The sequence below is a fragment of the Sceloporus undulatus genome, chromosome 7, assembly GCF_019175285.1.
Source record: "Sceloporus undulatus isolate JIND9_A2432 ecotype Alabama chromosome 7, SceUnd_v1.1, whole genome shotgun sequence".
NCBI classification, from domain to species: domain Eukaryota; kingdom Metazoa; phylum Chordata; class Lepidosauria; order Squamata; family Phrynosomatidae; genus Sceloporus; species Sceloporus undulatus.
The window spans coordinates 46,597,910-46,618,200 of NC_056528.1; the positions used below are offsets into that span (position 1 = coordinate 46,597,910).

A 20,291-nucleotide genomic window follows, 5' to 3' on the forward strand; every position below is an offset into this window, starting at 1 on the left:
TATTATTATTATTATTATTATTATTATTATTATTATTATTATTATTATTATTTGCTTTGGCCAAGATTTTTTTGTTGTTGAAAGCAGAGGCAGCCTTCATTGGCTGATGTCAGAAGCAGAGTGCTTCCCTTTGCATAGCAGTTAGATTCAGTTGGGGCTGAACATTCATTTTGTTAGGAAGGAGACGATAAGCTTCATGTAGATACAGTTGACAGATGGGACCATGTTTGCCTCTTTCCTTGGTTTAATGTTATTCCTAGGTGGAAGGGGAACATTCTTCCAGTGGCCTGAGGTACCCTGGCCAACATCAAATGCCTTAAGTTCTTAATCTTTGCAAAGCATCCTATGTAAATTGCAGTGATATCAAGGAAATTATATCACAAGGTTCCTGTAGCACCGTCAATATATATGAAAACCATAAAGGTGCCAGTTTTCTTTCTTGAGATATTTAATGATTAGAATGGTGATATTAGAGAATGGAAACAAAATGTGTTTTCTAGTTCAAATAGCAGGTTTGCTGTGAATTGGCTGAATGTGAAACATTTTATGGACTTAAGAAACATAATGTAAATATTAAATGTTCCTAAGCAGCATACTATGGTCACACATATGTGTTGTCATTGTGGTTCAGTACAATATGTCCTTAAAGGCAGTTGCATACATTATGTATTGTGTACTGGAGATGACACTAGTGGCAGCAGTGAGGGATATTCACCAAATTGAGGTAAAATCTTTATGTTTTTTGTACTTACAGCCTTGCACTTTGTGTTTTCTAGGGTATTTCAAAAGCACAGGTTCTAACTTGGGCTTTCAGTAGGGCTCTATTCACTCATCTGCCAAAGAATGATTTCTTCCTATGTTTAAACCTATATTATCCCACCAACCATGATTTGCGAAGGGTTGCTAAATAGGATATAAAACACCATTTGGAACTGGTTTGCAATCTGGAGTGCATACCAGTTGGGACTTGCCATTACTTCTGAATTAACAAGCCAGTAACAACCCATTGTTACAGCTATTCCTCGATTTTAAAGAGATGGCTGCACTTTGAAGATGAGTGTGATGATCTTGTGAAGCTAAGTTCTTTTGTTTGTTTGTTTTTATTTAATTTATAGACTGTTGATCAGTGGGGTGGGTGGTATTCCCAGCAGAATCCCTATTCTGTCCCAGCCACCCGCCACCCACCCGCACACCTTCCAATAAACACGCTCAAACGTAGCAGACTATGGGATGGGGCACACGGTGAGGGAGATAGGATCCTGATAGACCGCTTCAGCTCTGCTTCCCTGCCTCCCTGCTTGCTGCTGGACAGAGATCCCAGGTGGAGAAAGGTAGGAGAGATCACAACACCCCTTACTCCCACACCTCATCTGACCAGTCTTTGCAATGCTAGCCAGATTGGCATGCCCATCCTGGATTAAGTCCTGGATCTTAGGTGTCTTCCCATTTACTAACCTGGCATGGAACACCAGCATTTTTAGCTCTGAGGCCTATTGCCAGGGCTATCCAGACAATTTGAACAGTCTGGGAACAACTAGCACTGAAGTAAATGATAAGTGTGAAAGTAAGTGAAAAGTATATGGGAGACATACACATTTTAAAACCATGGTATGTCTGTTGAACAGCTTGAAACTCATATCATGACACAGATTCTTACCTGTGATTAGCAGAAACCGTTAAATTTTGCCTAAGACTTGATATTTCTATAGAAATGACTCATCTTCACAAGTGCAGTAAGAGAAGTATATTATTGTAATTTACTTTCTGTGTATCCACATATTTGAAGTGATATTTTGATATGTAGTGTAGTGCACTGATGACTAAAGAGCTTAAAGCCTTTGTTCAGGGAGCAAAAAATCATCTCTCAAGCATTTTGCTAGCAGGCGCAGAATGGTACTTCGTGACCATTTTCTAATTGAGATTCCTAGCATAAATTCTAAATCTTGAAGGTTTCTGCACTGCGATATTCTAAGAGTAGGTTTTGCTGGCTGATCATTTTGATCTTGCTTGCTCTTTGTTTTGAACGGAGTCTGTACACTAACGTTTTAAGATGGCTGGGTATAAATGAAAAGGCTGCCAAATTAAGATTTGTATTCCCTCTGGCTTGATTATGTCGTGCTACACAATAGAGTAGTGATATATTTGCACCCTTTATCTTTCGTTCAATCGGTTTCAGTAATGCCATTCGTAATTGCAGGTAATAAAGTGAAGATATTCAGCAGAGATTATTCTTGTAGCCTGGCACTAAGGCTGGAATTTGAGGAGCTGCATTAAGCTTGCCTAAGTACTGTGTCCCTTGAGTGACAGATTTCCAAGCCATGTCACAAACTACTTGTGAACTGAAGTTACAAGATGTTTGGAAGGGACAGCCTTTTGAGATGTGTTGCCTTATCAAGAGATGATATTAAACTACTAGTATGGTGGGGGATGCATTTCAGAGTGCCTTGGGAAAGCAGAGAGAGAAAGCAAAGTATGGAGTTGAATAATGTATAACTACTATTTGGGATGAAAATAGGTGAACAGAGAGTTCCTGTCCATCCTTTATTGCTCTTGCTTTAATGCAAAACAATATTTAGCATTCATTCATCTTTAAGAGATGCTGCAGTAACGAAGTCTTCAATAGGATTGGACAAGAAGTACCAAGATGACACATCCTTTTATTTTTCTGAAGCACCAGGAATTTCAGTGATATTTCTCTGGGCTGTAAAGTAAATAGTTCTTTGTTCTAGTGTGAAAATGCATTGATAGTTTCAAGTCAGCTGTGTGATTTAGCTCCAGCTGCATAACGTAGTTTGCTTAACAGTTCTGGAAAATGATGAAACCTTGGCCTTTAAACCGACGTTTTGCATAGTGGCCTCGTTCCAACGAGTTGCTTCTGAAATGTTAAAGTAAACCGGCAGATGACAACACTTTTCTGAAATAGGGAGGCTTTCTGAATTAATAAAGTTTAATAACTTCCTAATGAAATTCTCTTACGAAAGAAACAGCTGGTAGTAACAAAACAAACATCAAGTGAAGTTTGCCTAGATTCCCCCCCCCCCTTTTCTGAGAAATGTAGTTAGTGATGTATTTTGAAATGACTCTTTGTGGACAAGTAAAAGACATAGCAAAAATTCCCTGTTCACCTCCAGGAAACGATTTTGATATGTGCCTTTGTATGTTAATCTGATGTCAAATAAAGCATTAATTTGGTTTAGTTTCTGTTTAATTTCATTTTATTTATGATCTACACAACATAATCTAAGAAAATTGCTTTCCAGATCTTCAAGTCTTTTGTCCACCATCTTACTTGCATCCTTCACCAGCCAGAGGCTTTTAGGAAGGCTGCAGCCGAGCGTGAAGCCCACAGCAGCCTCACCTTCCTCTGGTTTAATATATTTATAGCCTAACTTCAAGGTTATAAACTTTGCAGGTTCATAACTGTTACATAAATGCAGTATACCAACCAGGTCAATTATCTTTTTTTTAATCAGGCTATAGAGAAGGGAGGGCAACTCCTTTAGATCTGCGAGAAGATCAGCTCCCTTTGGCTTTTCCTCTCACTGTTTGCATTCAAGTCGATGCAAACTTTATACAGGTTGAGCATCCCTTATCCAAAGTGTTTGGGACCAAAAGGGTTCCGTATTTCAGATTCCTTTTGAATTTTGGAACACCTGTATTTGCATATATTTGCATAATGAGACACAGTGAGGCTGGAGAGAGACGGTAGTGGTGTGCCTTCATATCATTCCAAACTTACTGTGGCACCAAGGCGAAACTTTCATGGGGTTTTCTTGGCAAGTTTCTTCATTTTGTATCATTTGACAGCTGTGCTCTTTTTAATGATGAAGGTGAACTTATCACAGAAACTTGCTAAAATTTGCCTTAGAGCAATTAAGATGTAAACAATCCTTTTACCTAATTAAATGTCAGTTTGGTGTTCCGTAATAGAAGATCAAACAGCCATGTTTGGGAACTTTGCTTCTGTATCTTAATGTATGCGTATATTCTGTGGCATGCGTTCTTGTTGACAGGACCATTAAATTGATTTGATAGTTATGAAAGCTGATCCCTGGGAGCCTTTTCAGCTACCAAAGATTTGGAAACATCAAATAATGTGAATATTGTCACATCAGAGGATTGTTTTTAAGATCTCTCTCTGTCTCTCTCTCTCTCTGTGGCATGTTTATGAAGGAGTTTTCACATGTATGCCTTCCCAAATGGAAAAGAGGTAGTAAGCGATTTCTTGAGAATATAGAGACAGTCTCTAGATCAATGGTTCCCAAACTTTGGTTCTCCAGATGTTTTGGACTTTAGCTCCTGAAATCCTGGCCCAGATGGCTAGGGCTTCTGGGAGTTAAAGTCCATACCACCTGGAGGACCAAAGTTTGGGAATCACTGATCTATATGTTCCCCTTGCTGTGGGTATTTGTGTCCTTTGGTGGGTTTTTTGCTACTTCTAACCACCTCCCAACTTAGTTTTGGAAGAGTTTGTCACATGAACATCACCTAGATAGTGCATAGGATTTGTATTTAGATTATTTCAACTGTTTCATTGTAATGTTTTAAAATATTTTTTTGTCTGTGAGCTGCCTTGAGTCCCTTCTGGGAGAAAGACGGCACACAAATGAAATAAATAGATTAAATAATAGGATCCATAGGGGTGACAGAGCTCTTGCAGCTTTTACATTAGTGCATTCTGCACTTACCCAGGCACTGAGTACTATACATGTTACATGGCCTTTTAATGAGAGTAGTTTGGGGGAGAAGCAGATAACAAAATAGGCCCTTCTTTCATTTGGAACAAAATGTAAAGTCGGCTGATCTTTGATTGAATGTGGTTCTGTAACTTAGCAAGCCCTCTAATACATCTGGAAAATGTTTGGCCCATTCGCTGCTTAAGAAATTGGTGAGAAGCTAGGCAAATGAGGCATAAATGCTTCTGGTTTGCTAGTTCATGTTGAAATAAGCTTTTTCAGTAAGAAGCAAGTGGTTTGGCTGTGGCTTTATATGATGGTATTAGGTCATCTTCGACCTTTCTCGTCCACATTATCTGATCAACACATGCGTCATCTTTGGCCCTCTCAAGTGCAAAAGTTGCTGGTCGTGGTTCTTTTGTTGTAATGTTTTTAGATCATTTTTTTAAAGCAGCTTTGCAAGGTTTAGAGGCATTAAGCTTAAAATCAGAAGACAAGCTAGCCAAAATTATTAATTGCTGATTCTATAATAAGCCACCGACTTTGACTTTTAGGTCTGTAAAATAGCACGACGCATTCTTCACAGATTGGCTAAGGACAAAACATAAAACCAAAGAGCACTGTGTGCCGAAAATACCATTGGCACATAATAGCAACAAAATATTTGATTCTGAGAGCCAGTGCCTGAGTGAATCGTATTTAATTAACCAGTATTCAAAAATTGCAGGCTACAAATGCTTGTGGAAAGTAAGACAACTGAAGCTGAATTTTGTGAAAGCATAAGATGTAAGAAATCAGCCTTACTATACTTCTAGTCCAGCTAGTAAGTTGTCTATTGTCTCTACCGACTAATGACAGTTCTTCAGTCTCAGAGAGAATTGGTTCCCAGCCCTATCTGAAGATTGCAAGGACTGAATCTGGGACCTTTTGCATGCTAGCCATGAGCCCTACTGCTAAGATAAACCCTTGCTACTTTGGGATGGTGCAATAAATAATTTTCTACAGTTGCATCCTTGACTGTTCCCAGCATTTGCTCAGAGTTTAACCAGCGCATTGCTAGGAGGCATCCTGCTCATGTTCCTAGTGATTCGAAGTGTCATTCCTGGCTTGAGGCAACATCCGTTTCTGAAGAAGTGAATGCAAACGTGCTGCTTGTCTCTGGGCACAGTGTGAGCTTATCTAAAGAAAATACTTTGTGTTTTTGAACCATTGACTAAAAAAAAGGCATCATTTTCTGCTCTGGATCCTTCTCTTCAGAGCTCATTTATTTGAGAGGAAGTTTCATGGAAACGGATGGAAGCGGCTTCCATGTAATGATTGTGTTAGGATTAGTGGTGTTTATTATGCATTCTGTCCTTTATAGTAAGTATATAGTATGCATTACAGCCAGTGTTTTGTCTTTTTTGCTAGCTTGTTTCTTCCATAAAATAACCCACACACGTTGCACACATTTTATTTGCAAACCCAAGCTGATGTTGTTGTGTCTGTCTCTCAGAGGGCAACATTTGTGCAACAGCTGTTCTTAGGGAATTGAACAGTTCTGCCTGTTCTTCATCTCTCCCTGGCTATGGTTAGTGCTGTGAGTCGATGCCATATTGTAGAAACACTAAATTGTGTGTGCAAGTACTGAAGTAGAGTATCACTTTTTATCTTTATTATCCCAGCTTTCCTCCTGGAGGGGTGACATGGCATGCATCGTTCTCCTTGCGCTACAGCCTTGTGAGGATGCTGAGAGAAAGTTGTGCAAGTTCGCCCACTGAACTTTCAAAACTTTAAAAGTTGTATCAGTGGCAGGTCGTTTCAAAACAGATGTGCAGGCTGTTCCATTTTGCCAAAAATGCATTGTCTGATCCATGTTCAATGGTAGCCTCATGCAGCACATGTTACGATAACATGGATGGCATGAAGGCTGACCCGCCTGTGCCATATATACAAACACTTGGAAAAAAAACAACATGACAATAAAACAGTAAAAAGGAGCCCTGGTGGCGCAGTGCTTAAATGCTGGTCCTGCAGCCACAGCATTGTAGGTTCGATCCTAGAGGAGGGCTCCAAAATGGACTCAGCCTTCCATCCTTTTGTAGGTTGGTAAAATGATTACCCAGCTTGTAGGGGGCAATTTGCTTACAGATTGTATACTGCTTAGAGAGTGCTAGTTTGCTGGTAAGTGGTATAGAAATGTACTTGCTATTGCTATAAAATGGTAATAAAACAGAATTTCATCCATTAATTGAACAGCTAAAGTTGAATTGGAAATACCTGTTTTTCTATATAAATGATTTAAATCACCTAATGATGCAGAGTAATAGAAAATGGGAAGGTCATGAGTATAATATATCCTGTTGCACATGGTAGAAAAGCATTACCTCCATATGATCAGGTAGGAAAGATGTTCAAAGCCTTTTTTCTTTCTCTCCTGTAGCAATGCCGAAACAGGCAGGTATGTAAAATTTCTTCAATTTTGTGGAATCATTTTTTTTTAAAGTCTGACACAAGTTAATCTCTGCACACTTTATTACAGAATAGCTGACTAGTGCACAAACTAACACTGCACACCCTTTGAACACAACATTTATATTTTGCATGCTTTGGGTCTCACAGAGTGTGTGTTGCCTTCAAAAGCTGGATTTGAAAGTTGGCTGTTTGTTTTGTTTTTAGGTTATCCTTGTGCAAGTAAACCCAGGGGAGACTTTCACGATTAGAACTGAGGATGGACACATTCAGTGTATCCAAGGTAAACAACAACAACAACAACAACAACAACACATTTGAGTCAAATATATGTTTTAAATAAATCACAGTTATCATTGCTGGACTTCTGCAGTCACTCAGGGGGCTATAAGATGTCAGTCCAGACTATCTGACAGACTGTCACTTTTAGATGTATATTTTAAATAGTTTTGATGTTTTTAACTATATTGTAATTGTTTTAATTTGTAATCTGCCTTGAGTCCAAACTTTTGGGGAAAGGTGAGTATAAATAAAGAAGGAGAAGAAGATTTCAATTTGTGGTTATCTATCAACCAGTCTTTCCACACCTTCAGGATCACAGTATATAATCCTAAGAGTCTGAAGCAGTCCAGTGGGACTGAAGTGGGAGAGGGCATAAACTGCAGAAGTGCACATCGAAAGCAATATCTGCTTTAAAATGTCTAGTACAGAGAAGCTAGGCAGTATTCTAGAAAGAAAAACAGAGGAGTGGTGGAAACTCAGGGTCATTCTGCCAGTCTGCTGTAGGAGAAAATTTTCTCTTCCTATCATGTGGATTAGTCGGACTCTGAAAATGAGCAATACTCATAAGGGAAATTTCATTGGATATAGTTCTGTGCAGCCAACAGTGCGAGGGCAGGGGCTTGGTGGGTAGTAAGAGTTCTTAAACCACGCGTGCTGCAATTGAGGCGTTGGCAAGTGCCTTAAGAAACTTGATGTTCAACTGTTTCAGGGAAAACCACTTGCTTTCTTGTTGATTCTCTTGAATACAGCCAACAGTGTTGCTTATTTTCTGGCATTCACTGCTCTTCGCAGAGTAGAGGCCTATTGTCCTTGGAGCACGTTGTAGAACATATTTTTCCACAAATCTTCACAATATGGAAGGCATATTTCCCCCTCTTCTGATTAATATCCAAAGATTTGTCTAATAGTAACCTAAGAGAACTGCACAACATAAAAGCTGAGAAGGAGCCATGAGAATCTTTTCTTCATGCTTGGGCTTGCTGAGCTACGTTCAACTAGCAAGCCATCCAGAACTTGGCAGAGAAAGAAATGCCTTTGGGCTCTTTCTCTGTCACTTCACATTATCTGTCATAGTAGTGGGAAGAAGCATACATGACTCAACCAGTGAAGTAAGGCATCATGAGTGTTGTCAGGAGGATTGGCTATAAGCTTGAGAAAATGTTTGACTTTGGTCAGAGTAACAGAGTTCCCTTCTTTGGGGAAATTTGCCACCAGGAATATTCCAGGATACTTTAAAATGCTTAATTATCCTAGGAATGGCATTCACAGGTCTTTACGGAAGTTTATGTTCAGTTGCTGTGAATGTTACAAAGTGTTCTGGAATAGTTTATTCCTGACATTACATCAGGAATAAACTATTCCAGAACACGGCCACATTGCCCAAAAACCCAACAATGAATTGTCTCTTTTGAAAGCCTCAAGGAGCAAATTCCCCTTTTAAATAAGTCATGGGGCCCTTGCACTGTTTAACACCAGAAACCAAAACCAAAACCAGAGCACCTGTTCTGCAGAACTAGATATAGACTTCAAGTCACTTCTGTTTTGTTTTGTTTTAGAGAAGTCTGCTCTCCAAGAAGGTGCTGTGGAGGAAAATTGGCCCCTCAGGCCTGCTGTAATTGTCCTCAATGTGCATTAAATCTGTTTTTCCGTTAAGCTTTCTGTTGTCTTTGTGCTGTCAAATCTATTAGCTCTTTTTGGTATGATATGTTTGACATGGTTTTGGGGACTCCTCTACAGCTTTTTGAAATTTCTGAAAAGATTGGAACATCACTTAAAGCCTTTTACAGGAAAACAAAATGTGTATGCATATGCATGGTTGCCATTTAGGTTAACCAATTGTCAAATGAACTGTGACTGCACACCCTTCAGTGCAATGTGTAGACATGAATGCTCTGTTGCTTGGTTTCCTTTCAGGTCCAGCACATGTTCCTATGATGTCACCAAATGGTTCTGTGCCTCCAATATTTGTGCCTCCTGGCTATGTATCTCAGGTAATTACTAAGATCCTTTGAATGGTTTTGCAAAAGAGAGGTTTCTCAGAAACATAACATTTCCTATTTTACGATACTCTACAAAGGCTTTAAATAGGAAGTGGGGCAAAACTGAATGTTTTATTTGTTTTCCTGATCATGTTTAGTCCTGCTTTTCCTATGGACCTAGCACAGAATTTTCTAATCTCTCTACTGTGGTTAGGAAATAAGGAGCATCAGAGTTCCTTTGGGTTTTGTTCTCTTTCCTTTCTCATCTACAATTTAGATGAGGGAAATAATGCATATTAATTGTGTTGATATTGTTAGACGTATTTTAAAAAAAATGCCTACCACTATATGTCCCATAACTTTAAAGACATCAGGATCAGCCTAGGAAGGTAAAAGTGAGATAAATCAAAGAACAAGTGTCTTGGGGATTTTGTTCTGTATTATTTAAATACACCAGAAAATTGTTCTCCTTTTCAGGTGGTGGAAGAAAATGGAGTTCGGAAGGTTATAGTTTTGCCACATTCTACCGAATTCCACCCCTCCATGCATCCACCTCCTCCACATGTGCCCCATTATATGCACCCTCACCCTGCTTTGCTTCCCCATCCACCTCATCCAGTATATCCTCCAGTTCCGGGGACAGGAGAAATACCACCGCAGTTCATTCATCAGCATCCACCACCGCCATCACCACATCTTTACCAAGAACAAGGTAAGGTGTCTTCAGATAAGAGGAAGCACAGTGTTATGTTTAGCCTATTGCATTCAGAAGGAATGAAACTGGGTGAATTGGTTGCTTACCAAGGTAAGATGTCTGCTTATAATTTAGTACATTTACGTGTGTTGACGGCTCTGGGATATTTTGAGATCTTAGTCATACTTTGTCTTATTCATATTTTTGAGCATCCCATTAAGTTCTCCAAAAGAGCCAGTATTAAGCAGTCATCTATAAAGGCAGGTGACAATAATTATGGTGTTGATGTTGAGGTTGCTGGTCACCCAGCTAAGGTCAGGCTTTTCTTTCTTGGCTGTTGGTGGTGTTTATGGATGAATTGCAAATATATTAGTGAGAAATTTGAACCTTAAGCTTGTAGTACTCCTTTCTTCTTCCATTATATCCTTGCAATTTCTTTTTAGGATGTATTATGTAAAAATATTCTGGGGTTTGTCTCTCACTACTCTCTCGTCTCATTTTCTACCTTCCCCCTTCTGATGGAGGTACAAAAATAATTTCAAATACTGGTTGCTAGCTAGAAGGACTGTATTCATTTTCTGTATTAAATTTTTAATTTGTCCAAATCTTGAAATCTTCTAAATTTGGAGGGGGTAAGTTCTCTGTTTATTTTTTTAAAGATTAAAAAGGCATTTTTCTATTCTGTCTAATGTGACCCCCTCTCTTTTTTTTATGGTCCTTTAGAGTCCCGTTCCCATGGCAGAGCAAATTTTGTTCAGCGAGATGAAAGGACTCTCAAAATGCAGGAGCATTTGAAGAAAAGACTAAAAGACCGACAAGCTAGTGGACATACAAATAACAAAATGAACAGCCCTCCTTCCTCACCTCATAAGGTTAACAATTCCTCAAGTACCAATGTTCAGAATGGATTAGGAAAGGGACAGCAAGGATCAGGAGGGCAAATCAAACAGAAGCAAGTAGGAAAAGCCAGAGGAAGCCCCGTCCCATCAGGCGATTCAGGAATGGGAGGTATGTGAAAACCGTTTTGAAAATTAGCATGTGGACTGTATTTTTGTGTTCTCCAGAGACAGTTCAATCAAATGGCAAAGTATTCTTATGGAACAGAAATGGAACTGAGAGGAACTGGATCTGCAGAGAAAGGGGCGTTTTTTCCATTTTAATCTTCCATTGTAGAAGAAAAATGCTATGAAATAAGAGCACAAGAAGCTGATACAGTAATGTTTGTTGTAATGGATGCCCCAGAATTTTAGTATTCAGAAGCTAGACGTTACCTAATTTTCAATTAATTTTGCACTATACACTTTGCTCTGAATATCCTAATCCGGCAACATTTAACATCAGTTCTATGCAGGGAAAATTCAAGAAGGTGGATGCATGTATGTCTTTTAAATTTAGAAAGTAGTCTGATTCCTCATGCCATCTTTTTGTTTATCTGATTCCTGCCCTCCCATCCTTCTATGGTTTCGCCGCATATCAGCCAAGGATGAGCTTTCTAAGGGATAATATGAGAGACTGTAGCTGAGAGAGAGCTTCTTGCACCGGATTGGCAGTGCTAAAATACAGCTTTTGTATGTGTTCACTCAAAAAAACTAGTGGTAAGTTACCACTAGGTGCTTGGTGAATTCACATACTCATACAGTCACTGGTTATGTGGAAAGTTCAAATGCAGGTTATGTATTTTAATGAAGTCCACAAAAGTGGGTTTCAGTGCAGTGATGCTTTGAGTACTGTTGACTTTAGAGACCTAAAAAGCATGCAGGTAGCAGGGAGGAATTTGTGAGCCTTGGTGCAACAAAAGTGTGTTTTCCTGAGTTACATTCAGGATTCTTCAGATCCAAGTCACAAACACACACATTATATGTATAATCTGACTGATAAAGCAGATGTGTATGTCTGTGTATGAGTAAAGCAAAACCAGCCGACATCTACCAGAGAATCAAATTTTAAAAAGGAAACAAGTCTCAAAATGCTGGTATTGGGCAATATAATTAAATATTCATTTTCTAGCATTCTCAGACTTCTTTTTAAAATTGGATTTATCTCTGTGTATGAATACAGTCCGGTTAAAACATGCATTTTTAATATGTGGTCACACACAGTAGAGCAGTAAAATATAGTACTTCAGTGCTGCCTGTCCCTGCAAATTCAGTTGACTTTTGACAAAACGGGCAAAGTAGATATTTCGGAAGATGAAATGCTTTACAGCTAGATTAAACGACTGCTGTGAAAGAGCAAAGGGGCAAATTCAACACTTAAAGTCTAATTGCCAACATTGCGTGTGTGGTTTGGTTTGGCCAGTCATAGACTGAAGAAATGAAATGCAATCAGCTGATTCTCTTAGGCCATTTGAAAACGTATTCGTAATAAGAATAAAACAGGCCTCATTGGCAAGGTGGAAGAAGGAAAAAACGTTCTTCATCCATGTTTAGATCTGCATTTCCGTACCCATGGGGCTTTTCTGCTTCTATTGATTTAATCAGCCCTCTGCATTAATTAGCATCCTGAACTTTAAGCCTTGGTAGAATAAGTAGAAAGGCTAACATGAAATTATCTCAAAACATGAGCATGTATATGCATGGGTTTGCCATTGTTTAAATGTTCATTGTTGAATTTTCAGCCTTAATTATCAAAAGCTTAAATTCTCTCACAGCCAGGTGAGCAGCTGCCTTTGTGGAAATGAGTGGCTTATTGTTTGGTAGGTAGCGAAACTCAAAAATGAATGCCTCCCAAAGTTTCTCTAGGGAAACGAAACAGTCTAAGAAGCCATGTCTCCAAGATAAGGAAGCTCGCTGTTGGAATTTTAACACATTAGAATTATCAAGTTGCTTCAAGCCAAAGAGAAAGCAAGATATACACCAATTCTTGATGGCACCAGGCAAATTGAAAGGAAATCAAAGTCTATGTGGTTGTATTACTTCTGCTTAGTTTGCATACTTAGCAGATTCAATGGTCAAAACAAATATGAGCAATGAACTTTGCACAGCATGTACTGTTGTTTCTCTAATGATATCTTCTAGGTTTGGGTCACAGATAAGAAGTGTTTTGTTGGGGATTTTTGTTCATGTTTCCTTCCATTTAACATAGATTTTTTTTTCCAGAATCTGACACAGAATCTAGAAAATCTGAAGAGCTTTTGAGCTTCAGTAAGCCTACAGTAAGTAGTAATGTGTTTTAAATATGATGCTTTGTTTCCACACCTTCTTAGAATTCTCACTTGTCATTGATAATATTTATAATATTGATCTAAAATACAAAGAGATCCCAGTACAGTACAGTAGTTGAGGAAGCAGCAGGATTATGTGGGGGGGAAAGGAGAGATTTATAGTTGTGATGTAGCTGCAGAAAGTGCCTCTCTGTGTAACTTTGTAATGCAGATCTTGGTGAGTTAGTATAAGAATGGAATCTCAGAGTGCTTTCAGATCTTGGATATTGCAGGAAGACATCAAAGATTAAATCAGTTTTACATATCATTGAACCAAGTTTACCCTGTAAGATGCTCAGCTCAAGGAATTTGTTGCTGGGCACATTCAGGGCTGAAAATGTTTGAAATCCTTGATTATGATCATTATGAGGTTTGACACAAAGCCTACTTAGCATAGATTCTTTTGAGCTTTGACTCTGTGTTAAGATTGGGGGGGAGGGAAGTTATGGTTACTTAACCAGGACAGCCGTCAGACACAAAACATGTTTTAGTCTTGTTTCAGGCCAGGTCACAGCACTGGAATTTCTTTGTCACCCTGACTGACAATATATGCAGGGTGAAAAACAAGTGCTATCCTTCTTGGTCTTCCTGGATTTCTCAGTATTTGTCTTGCTGGACCTGCTCCTTTGAGTGGGAATAGAGGGCACTGTGTTACAGTGGTGACCCTACTGTCTGCTGGGCCAGTTTCAGAGAGTGGGTTCCTATTCAGCCCTGTGGCCACAGTTGTCAGGTCCTAAAGGGTTCCATCCTCTCTTGCATATTCTTCAACATCTTCATGAAGCTGCTAAGGGAGATCATTAGGGGTTTTGCGGTTGGGTGCCATCAGTATGCTGATGATAGCTAGCTCTGCTTCTCCTTGTCAGTGTTGGCTAAGGCTGTATAGATGCTGGAGCTGTGGCTGGATGCTGTAATGAACTGGATGAGGGCCAATAAACTGAAACTGAATCCTGATCAAACAAAAGCTCTTGTGGATTGGTGGTTCTTAGATTTGGGAATTGGGTAAACATCCTGCCCTGGATGGGGTTGCACTCCCCTTGAATATTCCAGGATCCATTTTTGTCATGGGAGACCCAAGTGGACTCTGTGGCTTGAAGGGCATGGTGCCAGCTCTCACTGATTTACTGGCTGTGGCCTTTCCTGGACAGAGATCATTTATCCATAGTAGTCGAAGCATCAGTAACTTCCTGATTTGATTAGTGCAATGCGCTCTGCATGAGGCTCCCCTTGAGCAGAACTCGGAAGGAACAGCTAGTACAAAAAATGAAGCAGCAGCAACATTGTTGGCCAAGGTGTCAGGTAAGCAACGAATAACACTGACCTTAAAGGAGCTTCAGTGACTGCTAGTTTGCTTCCAATCTGAATTGAAGGTGCTGGAGATGACATTCAAAGTGGCTTGGAATGCCAGCATTTGAAGAAGCTCCTGTTCTATATATACTTGTCCACAAATTGAGGTCTGCTTGAGGGAGCCTCCTCTGTGCCCCATTAGTGAGAGGGATATATCATATGGGGACATGGGTCTTCTTTGCCGTGGCACCTTCCCTGTAGAGCCTTCCCATTGGCACCAATGTTGGTTTCTTCTGGGTGCCAAGCATGGCTTTTTATTAAAGACCTTTGTATACATGTACATGGCTTTAACTGTTTAGCTTTTTCTGCTGTTTTAACTTGGTGGTCTCTTTAATATAGTTTTATCCTAGTTAAGTTATTTTATTGGTTTTATCTGGAATTTGTTTTAAATTGTTTGTATTGTTTCAAGTTGGCTAAAGGAATGCGAAAGGTGGCAGTCCGAATTACATGCAAATGTAACACTTACACATAAACAGATATTAGTGGAGGGATGTAGCTACAATGCATGCCTTGCATATTTGGAAAGTGACTGTCCTTCTCCCCACTCCAAGGTATCTGCAATTCAAGCAAGGTCTGCAGTTGTGTCCTGGAGCCCTCCAGTTGTGTCGCAAAGTGAAGAAACTCATAATCTCACTCCTACAACATTCACATTTGAAGTGGCAGTTTCGAACAGTGGTAAAAATGGGAAGTTTAAATCAGTTTACACGTAAGTCCTGTTTTTTGCTCCACAGTTTGTCCCAGCTGACACCTTAATAAGGAATATGTCCATCAGGATTATTCGCTACCTACATTTACATAGAAAGCGATTTTCAAAATGAGTAGATGGAATGTTTCTGGTGTTGGGTTGCTAATGCCAGATCTTAATTTTCCAGTAAATACTGGGGCTGACCTTTGCAGTATACAGATACAGTCCAGCACTGTGTCACCAACTTAATGGGCACATGTTTGGGATCAAGGATTTGGGGGGAAAATGGTTTTTACTTGCAAAAGGTTTTATTGTTAAGAAATACTGCTTGGAGTAACAGGTTTTCCTTTTTGCAGTGGTGAAGAGACAACTTTTACACTTCCTGATCTCAGACCAGCAACAGATTATCATGTCAGGTAATTTTGGAGAACAAACTTCTCTTGAAACTGCAACAGAGATGGAGTTGGTTATGGATTCTGTTTTTGTTTTGTTTTGTTTGTTTTTGCTAAATAATATCAAATGCTACTTCATTCCTACAGGTTGGGCCCTTGGCCTTCATTATAGCCCAGGTATACAGTTGTTTTTGGGTGGGAATGAGCATTGCACATAGTATACAGAACAATTTCAGACTGGCCTGTCTCCTACTATGATATTGTTACCAGTCCCCCAGTATAAGTGAGGGCAAAATGAGGGCAAGAGTAAATTCTGTTAGTCTTCCAGCCATTTTCAATCAGATCAGAAATTCATCTTTATCACCATCTATTCTGCTCCAAGTGTGACAGCATGGGGAGAAACTAAAGCCAAGCACTTCTTATTGAGGGTGTTAGAACATCTGTTGTTATCTCTTCCTACATTGCATACCTGGTGGGCACAACTAAAAGAGAAGGGAGCAACTGTGGAAAATCACTGTGTAGCTTTAAAATAGTTGATTCACAGGCCTATTCATTGCCTTCTTTGGAAATCAGAATATATTGGCAGGGTGGAAGTGGGGGTGAGGATTGGATTAGACTGTAGACATATATGCCAAATGTAGTCCTGTACATAACTCTGTGACTCAAAACAACTATGACTAACCATGCTCTAAGCTTTCAGATCTCAATGTCATTCATATATTTGGACTGCTTCTTCAGCGTTTCTTTTTTTTTCAATCATGCAGAGTTTCAGCCTCAAGTAGTTCCACAAAGGAAACAGTTTCAGAGCTGGCAAGTTTTACTACAGAGAGTTGTGAACCAGACCCTCCAGCTGCACCTAAAGTAGTCAATAAAACCAAAAACAGCCTGAATTTACAGTGGAAGGTAACTATTATTATTATACAATATATATAGGTAAATACTTCCAAACTGGGTTTTATAGCATCTGCGTTTGTGTTAACCCAGTTTTAAATGAAAAGAGATGCATTATAAGTCATGCCCTCTATAATGAGCCAGGAGGTTCAGTGTCATCAGCTTTAAAACCAAAGTGACACAACTGAGAAACAATTGAAGAGATATCAGCATTCTGGAGAATTCCAAATTAGGCAGGAATATGAAACATTTTAAAATCCCAACAGAGATAACACCAACAAATCTGAGATCAGGAGCATGTATAGCTCAAGACACAATAATGACTAAAACCATCTACTAACCGGACAAATTTGAGGTGCAAAGCTTGCCTCAAAATGGAGGCCACAGATCCAGTACAGAGCAGTCAAGCCTAACATAGGATTCATTATCCAACTATGCCAGTTGTATTACTATTACAGATGTGGGGGTTAGGGTAGGGATCAGTACCTCCAGTAGCAGCAAGGAACATCCACTTCTGATTGCAACATACAAGAAAAATGTATTGTTAGTGGTATGTGTATGTATGTATATATGTTTAGGACTGGCTAGTGCATTGAAATGCCTAGGAGCGGGAGCTTGAGTAGCTAGAAAAAAACTAAAGCTTTTCTTTTCTTTTCAGTCCTCCAATGACAATGGCTCCAAAGTGACCAACTACCTTTTAGAATGGGATGAGGTCAGTTCTTTTATTTTATGGAGAAAATGTATTTAAATCATCATGTTGAATTGAAATTGTGTGTTGTTTTCATTTCTATTTACCACTGTTTTTTGCTGGCCAATATATGTACATTGTTTGGATAACATTAATAATGTCCTTCAGTACACTGCTGGGAATCATATTGCTGGGATGGACTGCCAGGGCCATCTAAAGTAACCACATGCTATGTAGGAATACACAGCCTATATCTTCTAGAGCAGCCAGAGCATGAAATCTGTTCAGATATGTAAAGATAGCTATCATCATCATCATCATCATCTATATTTCCTACCTCTCCCTGTGGATTGAGATGGGATTACAACAATAAAAACAACATTACAAGATAAAAACTGCAATTTCATATAAAATACACTCAATAAAACAGTAAAACCGCTATCAATACAATACATAGACAACCATCATCTAAAATACATATCTTTACAAATAGAGGTGGGATATTTCTAACTTTTCTCCAGGCTAAACATACTTTTTAATTTAGCTATTTTGCAAGCAAAGGTGTCTGTTAGAATGACTCCTTCGTTTCAAAACGGCACTGGAAAGTTTGTTAGTTTTGGTAAAAAAAAAGGTCATCCTTAATCTTTTTTTGAGCTATGGATCCCTTTGAGAATACATTGAAAACTATAGACACTCCCATGCACATATGCACCAAATTAACCCTATGTTAAAGAATGAATGAATGAATACAGCTTCTTTCCACCTCTGAGCAAATATGGAGATTGAATGTCCCTCTAGATAGTATTGGAGTCCTATTCCCATCCCTTGTCATTGATTGTGCTTCATGGGACTTACTTGTCATTGATTTTTTTTTTTACTTGGATACAGATATTCTGATCTCTACAGAAAAAACTGAAAGGTTAAAACCAGAATCAAGAATTCAAAACGATAACCATGTTAGTCTGTTTTAGCATAAAAAGATAAAAAGAAATCAAGTAGCACCTTTTAAACTGGGAAGAGGACATTCCTGGCATAAGCTTTTGTGGATTCAGTGCAGTTCATCACTGAAAGTGGTTATCTGATGATGTGGACTGAGTCTACAAAAGCATATGATAGAAATGTCATCTTCCCTGTTAGTCTCAAAGGGCAATTGGACCATCTCTGTGAAAACTGTATTCTACCAGTAGATCTGATTTTTCTTTTAAATTTACTTTTAAAGGGGAAGAATAGAGCATTCAAGGAATGCTACTATGGCCATCAGAAGCAACACAAAATAACCAAGCTGTCCCCTTCTACAAAGTACACATTCAGGTTGGCAGCCAAAAACGACATTGGAATGAGGTAAAAATGGATTATATAATAACATGGTTTCTGATTTTAAAAAGCAAACAATCTGTGTTTCAGACTAGTAGCTAAGCTTTTGACTTTTCTCCTTCTAGTGGCTTCAGTGAGACATTGGTGTGTTACACAGTAGGAATTGTCCCACCGCCACCTTTGTCGCCTCGGCTGACCGAAGCAGGGGTGACATGGTTATCCCTCAAATGGAGCCCTCCCAACGGCGTCTCTTCAGATGACTCTCTGACGTACATTTTAGAAATGGAAGAGGAAGGTTCGGTAAGGTCCTGATATTTATAAGTTTGGAAACCTGAGTTGGTGATAGGAAAAGGCCTTGAAAGGAGCAGCTGGTCTCTCATGCATATTAGAGTGTTGCCTGGTGAATAATTATGTGCTATGTTGTTCAAACATCCCAGCGGAGTGGGCAGGAAACTATCCATGAATCTTCCAGGAACAGTGCAATATCAAGTTGTTGTTGCTAAAGTGGATAACATTCAGAAAAGGAAGCAGAACTAATGGTGGTAAACAGCCAGTGCCAGAGCGAACAAAAATACAGTCGTAAACTGCTGTTTTATATAGGAGCCTGGTCCATTTTAAGATATTTAACTGTCAACTCAAGGAGTTAAGTAAAATTAATATTAAAAAGGAAACGTTTATCATGTTAATTATTCACTTTTATTCCATGAGTCAGTATTAGTACGTTGACAGTAAACATTATTGTTTCTAAGCTCTGTATATTATCTGACCATTAAATAGTACAGTGGTGCCTCGGGTTACGAAATTAATTCGTTCCGCCGCGGCGTTCGTAACCCGATTTTTTTCGCAACCCGAAAAAGGCTTTTCCGAAGCGCGGCTAGCGGCTGGAAAGCCGCTAGCCACGCTTCGCATTTGAATTTCGCGCCGATATTTTTTTCGTAACCCGAAAAAAATATCGTAACCCGGAACAGTTTTTTCCTATCTATTTTTTTCGTATCCCGGAAATTTCGTAACGCGATCAATTCGTATCCCGGGGTACCACTGTAATCACTGAGGACTTAATATTCTTGTACACAGTTAGTGAACAGTCCAAACTGTTGTATTGTGCTGCTCAGAAAAATGCATTTCCTCCCTTTGTTTTTCCCTCCTTGTACAGGATTATGGTTTTCAAGCAGGGTACAATGGAGATGAACTTTCTTGCACTTTAAAAGACCTTAGAAGGAGTACTTCTTATAAATTTAGGGTATGTACCAAATTCAAACACTACTAGTGCGGTTGCTAATAAAGTCCAAATTCTCTGCTGCAAAATACACATTTGTTCACGGGAGAAGTAGCTCCTGCAAAGTGAGCAGAATGCCTGACATCCCTCGGTGTGATAGGGAAAGTTGAAATACAAGCACGACTGTTGTGTCCTCCCTGCATTGTCTGTTAATATTTAAACTAGCACAGAGCTTTTAAGCTTATGTTTGCTCTGTTCTTAACTTTACAGCTGTTTGCTCATAATACTGAAGGAAAAAGTGGTCCTAGTGAGGTAGTAGAGTACAGCACAAGTCCTGACAAACCTGGAGCTCCAAGTAAACCAAGCGTAAAGGGAAAGATCCATTCACATAATGTGAAAGTTACCTGGGGTAAGCAAATTTCATGGTTTGTTTTTTTTTTGCAGTTGCTTTCTTTTGCTGTCCTAGCATCCTTGTTG

At 39.2% G+C, this 20,291-nt stretch overlaps 1 protein-coding gene across 8 annotated transcripts in view; it reads left to right on the forward strand.

Moving 5' to 3' along the window:
• FNDC3A (fibronectin type III domain containing 3A) overlaps window positions 1-20,291 on the forward strand; it is a 55,718-nt gene that overhangs the window by 22,588 nt on the left and 12,839 nt on the right. For 4 of the 8 annotated variants that reach the window (XM_042479773.1, XM_042479772.1, XM_042479774.1 and 1 more), the window contains exons 3-17: window positions 1,116-1,331; window positions 7,099-7,116; window positions 7,335-7,410; window positions 9,324-9,400; window positions 9,866-10,100; window positions 10,806-11,090; window positions 13,181-13,236; window positions 15,180-15,334; window positions 15,670-15,729; window positions 16,470-16,608; window positions 17,255-17,308; window positions 18,504-18,625; window positions 18,724-18,898; window positions 19,752-19,838; window positions 20,085-20,223. In XM_042479773.1, the coding sequence (XP_042335707.1) occupies window positions 1,116-1,331; window positions 7,099-7,116; window positions 7,335-7,410; window positions 9,324-9,400; window positions 9,866-10,100; window positions 10,806-11,090; window positions 13,181-13,236; window positions 15,180-15,334; window positions 15,670-15,729; window positions 16,470-16,608; window positions 17,255-17,308; window positions 18,504-18,625; window positions 18,724-18,898; window positions 19,752-19,838; window positions 20,085-20,223 (1,894 nt within the window). The remainder of the gene's footprint in view (window positions 1-1,115; window positions 1,332-7,098; window positions 7,117-7,334; window positions 7,411-9,323; window positions 9,401-9,865; window positions 10,101-10,805; window positions 11,091-13,180; window positions 13,237-15,179; window positions 15,335-15,669; window positions 15,730-16,469; window positions 16,609-17,254; window positions 17,309-18,503; window positions 18,626-18,723; window positions 18,899-19,751; window positions 19,839-20,084; window positions 20,224-20,291) is intronic. The other 4 variants (XM_042479777.1, XM_042479776.1, XM_042479778.1 and 1 more) reach the window with 4 other exon arrangements.